This window comes from Necator americanus, chromosome V (assembly GCF_031761385.1).
Source record: "Necator americanus strain Aroian chromosome V, whole genome shotgun sequence".
NCBI lineage: Eukaryota > Metazoa > Nematoda > Chromadorea > Rhabditida > Ancylostomatidae > Necator > Necator americanus.
This window is the reverse complement of record NC_087375.1, coordinates 24,758,314-24,768,919: the sequence shown is the minus strand read 5'-3', so window position 1 is coordinate 24,768,919 and position 10,606 is coordinate 24,758,314. Positions and strand designations below refer to the sequence as shown.

At 40.7% G+C, this 10,606-nt stretch overlaps 1 protein-coding gene across 1 annotated transcript; it reads left to right on the top strand.

Annotated features, from left to right (window-relative positions):
- Nucleotides 1-5,207: 5,207 nt before the first annotated feature.
- On the top strand, nt 5,208-6,992 carry RB195_015077 (uncharacterized protein; the record flags this gene model as incomplete). The annotated part of the gene is made up of 4 exons (XM_064205608.1): nt 5,208-5,274; nt 5,348-5,463; nt 6,310-6,599; nt 6,758-6,992. The coding sequence occupies 4 exons, from the start codon at nt 5,208-5,210 to the stop codon at nt 6,990-6,992; spliced, it is 708 nt and encodes a 235-aa protein (XP_064061489.1).
- Between the last annotated feature and the right edge of the window lie 3,614 nt (nt 6,993-10,606).

Sequence of the window (10,606 nt, the reverse complement as noted above, 5' to 3'; positions counted from 1 at the left end):
GTCACTGCTTTTCAAAACAACATAAATAACAGATGCTTTATTTACGACTTTTATCTCTGTTGCAGTACCTCTACATATTGCATAGGCAGATATCTTAAGAATTTAACGAATGATACAAAGAAATCTCAATTCACGGATAGGATTTGATTGACGGAGTCTTTGGTGAAGAATTGTTAATTACTCACTTCGGGATTGTTTTTGATTTTTTCCCAAAATAACAGTGCAAAGGATGATTTTCCTTGATTTATTCCCTTCATTGTTGAGGACTGTGAAGTGTGAATTGGCACGACGTTGTTTATACGCGGGGGTAGCTCAGGAAAGCATTTAGATGTCCGAGATTCAGAGGATGGGAGATTCTCCGAATCACATTCGAGGGATTCTCCGAATCACATCAGCGTATTCGCGTAAAAGAATGTGCATCCAGAGACTGTTTTATGAGAATTATACTGTCTCCATCATCGCACCTGAGAAAACGGTTATGGAATGTGATCGACGGAAGTTTCCTTTGCCACAGATTCTTTAACGATTTTATTTCCTTGAATTGTTCCAACACCTCGCTCTTTTAATTTTTAGTCAAATTCAGTGTCGCAATAAATCTTCATTCTGCTACACCTTTATGAATATGGCAGATGCCTGGATTAATTTCCAATTACGTTGATCTGCCAAACAATTCAGATTTATTGAAAAAACAAAACAGAATGCTGCTGTTCTGACTCCGTTAATTAGACCTCGAACATGTTCAACAACCTTATCTGCTGCGGCCCCTCCAACTCCGCTGCAAGCGAATCCTTCTGAGAGCTTTTTCTAAGAAAGTGTCATACAGTTTTCCGTCCAGAAAAAGATCTCTGATCCTTTTGTATCCGAGAAAAGAAAAAAAACGCTCCATGCTAATTGTTTTCGACTTTAATCAAAGTAAAACCGCAACCACAAGCACATTCAACCAATTACTCATGAACACATGAGCTTTTGACGTGGTAAACAACGTTAATCACTGAGAAGGTTGCTGCTGGCTGACAACTATGGGTAACGAAGACATATTCTTAATTAAATGTGCCAGTTGATAGCCGCTGCCATTTTGCTTAAACGGACGCTGCTGTTTAAAATACCAAACAAAATCGTGAAGGAAAATCTGAAAAATAAAAGCGGAATGTGCGCTGCAAAAACCTGTCTTTGGGGCGCGTGCCTTACCAGTAAAGGCGAGGAAAAATGCCGAATCTGTTGACAACACATGATATGGCAGCAAATTTATGACTGAACAACATTCTGTCTAATTTCATTGTATTCATTTTATTGTAAAGGTCTTGTTTTAGAATAACTGAGAGCTAAAGTAAATGACTCGTAATTATTTAGGTCGTAGAACAATTTTGGTAATGTCCTACTCTATGAACCACGTTCCACCATGATCATAACCTCAATCCTTAATATAAAGCGAAATGATCTAAGTTGCAGTTTCAAGATGTGGCTGTGGTTCTGTGTGGAAATACGATCTGCAGTAGTTCTACTGTGGACTACACTATCTACTGCGGCGATACTGATGGAAAGAAGATTAAAGTGTGCGCGATACCTGTGAGGAACGATAACAACTTCGCAGTGGAGCATGGGTCAATATTTCTAATTGCGGTTTTGAACGACTGCAGGATCACGGCAGGTAAATCCTGGATCATAAGTGCCCGTGCACTAACGAAAATGAGAACAACAATAAGGACGCTTTCTATGATGAACTCATTGCGCTGATGTCGTAAATAACCAGCCAGAAGGTGACCATTTCGGAGTAGACGCGAATGCAAAGACTTAAGTTGAACAACCTTACGTGCTGCGAAGAACAGCGCAAGTAGAAGATAACAATTTTCAGACTTCTGCTAGACTACATTTCGACGAGGAACATTCCTGATTCTGAAATCCGAAAACCTTAGACTTCGCATTCGACACTGATCATTGTCCGGTTCTTCTCAGCTTCAAGATACGATTCCACAAGTGAAACAGAGAATTGAAAATTGACGTGTCAGTCTGAAAGACGAAGAATGCAGAACGAAATCCCGCCAATGTGTCTATTCACCTCGAAATAGGGACCAAAAAGAAGCTTATTAAAAAAAAGCTTAAAGAAGGACCGACATATGCGGTTAACGAGAATCTACCGACAGTGTCGATGGTTGTGGCATGTATCCAAAAGAAAAAAATGGAAAATCTAGAGGAGAAAATGGAATTAGCGTAGAAATGCTGGAATCTGTTTCTACTTCCGGGACTCCTAGGATGACGAAGATCATGCGTTCAATGAGGGTCGACAAAAAATTCCTGAAGCATGGAAACACGCCATCGAAACTCCATAGAAACTCTCCTCCACAAAACGTTTTTCGTCAAGCATACTGGGAACCATCGAGGAACATCATTTCTGCGTGATGTGTAAAGGTTTTGGAGCGGATTTTCTTGAACCGACTCACTAAACGCGTTGCAGAAGAAACAAACAGGGGGTTTCTCAAAGAATCAGAGAGTACGCATAGAGAAAATAAGTGGTTTAATTTAGGTGCTTTTTCCACGCTTTCAGTTTAGCACTTTTCACAGATTTCTGAGCTGCTTGCTATTAGGAAACACATAATTTTGTATGAACGGTAGAAATGATGAAATGAAATGAAAAATGTTATCAACATACTTTGGAGATTCGTTCACAGTGAGCAAGAATAGTTTTAGTTCAATTTGTCGATGTAAAGTAAGCTTCTCGATCATAAAATGAACCGTGAAAGGGCAAATTTTCAAAGTATAGCCACAGGTGGCCCCAAATAGAGCCAGTTCAAACGAGTGCCGATAAATGGAACCACCATTTGTAGAAAATTTCGTCTCTACTTTTGATGTGCCCTTGATTTGTTCGAATGAATGATTAGGTAACCTAGTAATAGGTACTCATTTATTCATGACACAGTTCGAGAAATGCACATATCGGCACTCACGAAACGATAAAATCTTAAGGTTATCGAATTCAAATAAAGTAATTTTCACTGTAACACAAGTTTGCCGTAGAAGATACACATAAAAATAATTCTTCGTATTTTTCCGTATGCACTTCGGTTGAAAAGAGAGTATATAGAAAATGAGGACACACACTTTCACCTTCAATCCAAAGATGAGCACCTCAATAGATTTTTGACTTTGGTTAATTAAAACTATTAGCACTAACAAGGAAAGAAAGCTTTATATTTGGTCGAGTGTAAATATTTAGAATAAGAATTCGCGTGTTTTGCTCACTGAACACGTAAATGCATATTATAAAAGAAAAGAATAACTGTGGACACCAGAAGACGGCTATTGCGGTTTCTTCGACTGTCAGTTAGTATTTTTCGCTCCTAAAAATGTACTAGGTGCTGTAAACAACTCATCCGCCTAAGCTCAATCAGTAGTAAGTAAAAAAAAGTGAGCAAATGAAAGACCCCTGTTTCCATCCTGTCAAGGAACGTTCTTCCAAATTCTTATACGTTCCCTCGTCTGCAGACCCTTAACAAAGGATTGGTTAAAACAGCAACTTTTCAAAGAAGGAGCACCAAATTTCTGTTAGTACTTACTTATACGTCGTCCAATAGAGCTGGCCGCCGCCATAATAGCCTTTGCTGAAAAATTGCGATCTTATCTAGGCCGAAGAAATACTTTCCAAAGCATCGCTCTGTAGAATAAGAAATGGAAGCCAAGAGTTTCATCAGCTGTGGATTTGCTCAAATTCAATGCAACGAACCTCAGTGTGCTGGGATCCTAAGCGATGCCAACGAGTGCTTACTTTTAGTGGAACTTAGAATTTTTAAGTCGTGTCTACATAAGCTTGAGCTCATGTCTAAAACGCAAAGTATAGCAGGGTCAAAACGACATAAAGCACGGCGTAATTACCCACGCGGCTTCTGTCGATGTGGTGCAGTGGAGCGCAGCGGATAGGAGCATACTGGAATCCTGGCTAGCACCATCATTGCTGCAGCTTGCGATGGTCCCACCTCGGTTCCAATTGCTGCCTCCACCCCGCCGTTTCGAGCGCGTACGCAAATGCACCGTGCTTCATTTCGTTTTGACCTGCCTATATATCCAATCGAGATTCAAAGTCGTTGTTTTGTTGATCGAGGGAGATATTATGGGTCGGTGTGTGTTGATGTGTGCTATTTAGTATGGAAAATTTAGAAAATTTAGAAAATGTTCTTTTCAGCCCTTCATTTCAAAGCAATGACAACGAGAATTTTTTGGGGCATTCCAAAAGCTCAAACTGCAAATTATTTTGAGAAACGAGTAGTCTACAAAAACATGTCGGAAATAAAAAGGAAAGCTATGATTTCCTTTTCGTTGAACATTCAAGCGGAATCACATCGGTGCAAAGTTTTTGTTTCCTATATTTTGCGTGAATTTTAAAGAAATGATTAAGTTTGTTTGACCTGGTATCTCGTAGTGATCTTTTTCTGTCCCAGATAGTATATATTTACCAGCCACGCTAGCAGCAGAGATTTCAGCAGCCTTCTTTGCGCCCCTCTCTGAAACAGAAACTGCTTTGAGGTCGCTATTTTGCTTTTAGATAAGGTTAAGTGCATATAAGCAGCACTCAGATCTCGCGTCAACGTTAAATCTGGAAGTGTGCACGGGAGGGTTTGAAGCCAAAACATCTTCACTTTAAAACGTGATGTATAATATAGAGCGACTGCAGCTGAAACAAGTTATATGATGAACTTACCGAATGGTCTACCAATGCTCTTCAGACGTTTCTTCAAGCTTCTTCCAAAGCCGCCCTGAACGGAAACTACATCAATAATTAGTAGTAACGCAAAAAGAGTTCCACCATTCATGATCTCTGCCAAATAGATAAGATTTACTGGACTCGATTAGGAAACTGTAGAATACGTACTTTCAGTTCCCCTGATGTATTCTCATCCACAATAACACTTGTCATTGTTAAAATGTCTGAACCGTTAAACTAGTCTGCGCACGACTCTTCGTTGTTATTTTCCTTAGCTTTTTTGGAGGATGGAAAAAGATGTTTGGGAAAATCCTGGAAAAACATAGGAAGAAAGATTTTCGCTGGATCCGATAAGTAATTTATCCACGAGCATATAAATAAAAAGCTATTCTACTTTCCTTCAAACAAGCTGTTCTATTCTAGCAAACAAACATATTCTGAAGAAAAACCATAACAATTTGAAAAATTGAACAATTTTAGGATCATCGCTACCGTAAAGGTCTATACAAGGGAAATGTTGTTCGCTCTGTTGAGGAAGAGCATGTCGAGTGTCAGAAAGTCCGCTTCACTTGGATTTATAGGTCCTGCTGGAAACGTGACTTCTCCAACAATAAGCTTTGATCTTTATCACATTTGTTTAACAAAAGTTTGCAGCGGCGACAGTCGATCAGGGCAAGCAGTATGTCGTCTATGAATCGCTGGACAAAAGGGTGTTTCTACGACATTTCGAAATCATGCGCTTGAAATTTAACTCCTTCGTTTTCATCATGGTAATCCAGTTGCAGATAGGTATATAATTCATTAATTCTAGTTACTCATTACCCGAATAATTTTGTAAAACAACACTGAATTTTAATCATCATTTTTCATCTTCTGCAGAAGTTACATTTGAAACAGAAATTGCATCTGCTAAGTACTTAGCTCTGGTTGAAGATCTGTGATAATTTCTTTTGTTTTCCTAATAATCATATTATTTTTCTTTCTCCGTCCGTTTAAGGTATTCATGATAGCGTGTTCTTCATCAGCTTTTCACCTAGAACACTGCAAAAGGTTATATCTTTTCAGCGAAGCTTACATGGCAACATCATGCTCCACCTATTGTTTATATTTTCGTTTTTGTTTATATTTTATATTTAAAACTATACTAACAAATAGCCAAAAGGGCACCAACATACTGCACATGCAAAAATGACAAACAGCGAATCTCCACTAATCATTCTGCCTGCTTTTCCCGAGATTTGTTGCCCTGATGCAATTGTGTTGTCTTGCAGTGTTACGTCACGTTAGTTACGATAACAATAATTGTATAGGGTGTTTGGAAAGTATCTGCCGAAGATTTCGCAGTAGCGCAGATTTTTTGAGATGTTCTGGAAGTTGCCGTTTTAAATACATTATGTAAAGACACTACTGCTTGTACACACATAACATATCTGGCCACGTAACATATCTTCCTTGCCTATTTCATCCTATAATGGCCGAACATTCCACCCATATTCGACACGAACTTCTTCACGAGTTGGAATCTAGCTACCCCGCTGCTGAAGCTCATCGAAACATAAAGTCAAGTATTCGGCACTACAGCTCCTTCTGAGCGGTCTGTGCGCGCCTGGATTCAGGGCTTCAAAGCCGGAAACAAGGAACTCGAAGATGAGACTCGTTCTGGTCGACCGACTGCAACATCGTTCGACGAACTGAAGAATCTGGCGGAGCAACATCCGTATGAAGGTGTGCGGTATTTTGCTGCCAGTCTTGGCTGTTCGCTGTCTACCGTGAGCAATAGACTGCGATCTCTCGGAATGGTGAAAAAGCTCGGTCGGTGGCTCCCAAATGCATTGAGCGACGGCAACCGCCAAAGACGCCTAGACTTCTACACTCAGCTGCTCTCCAGAAGCTTCAGATTCGACTGGTTGGACACCATTGTCACTTGAATGAAAAATGGATCCTCTACGTCCAGCGCACCTACAGAAGTGCATGGAGCGCTAGCGATGAAATGTCGGATCCTTTCGTGAAAGGTGAAATCCATGAGTAGAAGGTCACACTGAGCGTCTGGTGGGGAATCTACAGTTTCGAACTGCTGCCGGACAACGCGACAGTTACTGCCGAGGTCTACTGCGCTCAATTGCAAAGACTGGCCGACAAGATCCCTAAGGAGCACTCGAAGTTCGACAACGTTCGCGTGCTGCGCGATAACGCCCGCTATCACATCGCTAAGAAGGCTTACCAGGAAATTCTGGAGCTCGGATGGAAGTTCTACCGCACCCACCGCACAGCATCACCTGGAAGAGAAGCGCTACGATGATCGTGACCACCTCGAAAATGACCTTCGGGCTTTCTTTCCAAGTTTCGCCGGAGTTCTAAGTCAAAGGAATCCGTGATCTTATGAGACGCTGGCAGAAGGTTGTCGATGTTGATAGAGATTATTTCGTCGAATAATAAAATGTTGTTAAAAAGTTGTGTTGTTTTGAAATTTTGACGTATTTCGCCAGGTGCTTTCCGAACACCCTAATACTTTGACGAAAAGTTTAATAGTAATACATAGCTGTAGGCTGTAGCCGCTTGAAGGTAGCATATCGCAAATCTAACGTGATATGGATTTGCGACATGCATTATGGTTGAGCAAGGCTTCCGATTCTGTTTTTGGCTCTTCCTATCTGATTTTAGTGTGCCCCAACAGCTCATTTAGTGTGTCAAAACAGCAGCTGATGTCTTCTTGAGTTGAGCAAAGTAGTGGTCAGTATATAAACAGGAAATAAAGCAAAGGGTGCCTTTCCAAGACCGGCAGGCATTTAGGACAGCCGCTGTAGCGATCGTGCCTCTTAACTTGAGCCAAATTTTTGCTTTCTCTTCAGCGACACTAACATGGCAACATCATGCTCTACCTATTGCTTATAATTTCGCAAAATACGCCTACAAAGGGAGCGTTAGAAGAGACAATCCTTCAGAACGTGAGCCCTGATGTTCGGTTAAAAGCTCGAAAAAATATCCTGCTTAGCGAATTCGTTCGAAAGGCTCGTGTACAGCGCACTGACATCGAAAGACTTGGTTAAACATGAATTGTGGGAATGTATGTCAACGAAGTTGTCGAAAAAATTCGAGCAGTTGGATTAATGCGGTAGTTAAAAAGTAGGCGATCTTGTTGGTACGACCCCTTATGCAGCTTGTAATAGGTCTAGCTTTGCACTTTGAAGGATCGTCAAAAGAAAGCTCACTGCTAGGAACCTTTGTTAGAAGATACGGGATAGGACCCACAAATAACTCGGTTTTAATGTTCGTTACGCCGCTAGATTTTTGTTGCTTTAAGAAGAGTGGGGAAGGGGGGTGATGATATGGGGGAGGGAAGAGGCGGAACTGCTCTAAACCGCTGCTAAGAAATCTCAGCTTGATCTTATTTTGTAACAGAGACTTTCTCGAATTTGTTCTAAATTGCAATTGGTTTTGCACAGAATTGTGGGGAGAATACTTGAGATGAAGAGAACTAGACCTCTTTAATACCCCTGTCGTGTCTGTATTTCGTATCTTTTGTATAGTAGGGGCCTCGTAGAGCGGAAACGCGAAGGTTAGTGCGAAGATGCCGTTCTACGGTAGCGGTGTCCTGATCTCTCAGCTGAGATCAAAATAGACAGCTTTGAAACACATCTATTCACTGTCATCTATTATTATTGATCTATTTTGTACATTGTATGTTTGCTTTATGTCGGGGTGCAGAGTTTGTTCGGGCAACAAGGAAGGCGATTTCATAAGCTTTTGCTCATTTTATTTTCTATAAAGAAGGCCTCGAGTACATAGGATAGACAGTATCTGTTTCAGTGAATAAACACCTGGATGGCAAAAGGAAATCAAGTGACTCCACGATAATAGATAGTCACAGGCAGGTGTGTCACAAAAGAACAACTTCGATATCAAGAACACGATCGTCGTGGGTGAACTTCGTGCTGCGAGGCAGAAATCACTGAAACGTTTTGGAACTATGCCAGGATGCCAAAAAACAAGGCGTACTACAGAGAGGAATTTCTACATTCTAAGCGAGAACTCGCGACTTATTCAAACATAGTACACCACGAATCTGACATAATGAGAGAATTCGCAGGAAAAGCTGGAGATGGGGTTGTAGATCTTGGGATTCGGGGTGGTTCCGCTTTTCTCTTACTATTTGTCGTAAGAAACGGCGTAAGAAACCGTCTTCATGATGATTTCAGCTGCAACGCCCCACGCTTGCAAAGGCGCAGAATCTGCTTGTGATATGTCGGGGACTGATCAGGTCTTCTAATCAGTCTATTCAAGTAAAAGCTGCTGAAGGGACCAGGCAACGTGTACATAGAGGCGCCTACTACCGTACCTCTTAAAAACAGGAGCGGTTCTCATGCTTTTTTTTAAACGGCGAGTAGATAGAGTGACCATCCAGGATTCCGTAGTCTACAACCCGCAAAACTACACTTGGAGTTTTCTTCGTTGAGCGGGTAAGAGGTACGATCGTTTTCAATTTCACTTTTTGAGATTCCGAAGAGGTCGCAAATGAACTCACAACTGTATCCAAGAATAAAAGATTACGATAACTCCATTCACTGCTTATCTCCACTGCTCAAGAGAACAAATAATAAAACTGGCTCAGTTTTGCCAAGGATGGAGCAAGCTGCGTAAAACGAACATCCGCATTTGGAACTTACGTGCATGTGGATAGAAGTCAAAACCTTTTTGTTGTGATTTTTTCCCTCATACTCATAACAGATCCAGAGGATTAGAGAGTGAGTTTTGTCAAACTTAAAATCTACACGGGAATAAAAAGAATTGAAAAAATGCTATAAATCTGATGCTAAATGGCGTGGTCAAATTCCCCCGTAGTGGACAAGTGAAGCGCATTTGTTGAAGGCGACTCCAAACAGCCTTTCTTGCACTTCTCAGTCACCTGTAAACTTTTGGTCCGGTCGATGTGCAGGATAAAAAAAGATTATGAGCCAATCCTGGCAGAGCAGAAGCAGAAAGTCCATCCTCTCAATCCACTTACGTTTAAGGTAGGCACAAGGTCGTTTTTGGTTCGCGATTAGCGCCCGCTCAGGCAGCTGGGTACGCTGCACGTAGCGTCGGAACTAACTGACTCTGTTCACTCTTTTGAGAAAGATTTGTGGCTTGTTCCTTATACCTCCACTAATAGAACTAGTGTGCTCCTTTATCCAGTCTTGATGATGGGCAAGTTGGTATATTCTTGCTGTTCTAAACAATGCTTAATGGCATTGGATTTGTCATCTGATATTCACAGCCAGCTGTCAATATGAGGACAAATACTTGAATAAATGTGATACATTATATGCGAAGTGGTGAAGCTGTGAAGATAAAGCAGCGGAAAATAATTTGCCTAGAATACACGTGACTACCCAGAAATTTAGTTCATGCCAAAAAATTGACGCACTCTAATAATCTCACCATCAAATCCAAGTATTACAGTTTTTGGGTAATCATTTTACGTAAGGGAAATGGAAGTAACCAACGCTCAGTTCTAAGGGAATACCAAATTTGATTTCGTTCGTAGCTTACCATAGCTTCCACTCTTCTCTAATACGGCCATTTCAATACGTTGAAGATTCGTCTATTCATTAACGTATTAAGCTAACTTTGGTGACAGCTGGCCGCGTGAGTTTTGGAATTTTAGTTGCGATTCAAAATGTGTGTGATTTCGATTTTTTTAAATTTTTTTTCGTGATTTTCCTATAAAAAAATATAAAATATGAAAAAATCTGCAAAAAATCCTACAAAATGTTAGTTTGACTTTTTTACAGCGCATATCTTCTTCTGTAAAACTCACACTCATTTAGCTTTCCTGGCTCGTTTTAGTTACAGTTTTTTAGCTTTGCTCAAGTTACAGATGCTCATTTTAAGCAACCAAAGTCCACCTTAGTGCTGCGCTCATTTTAAATTATA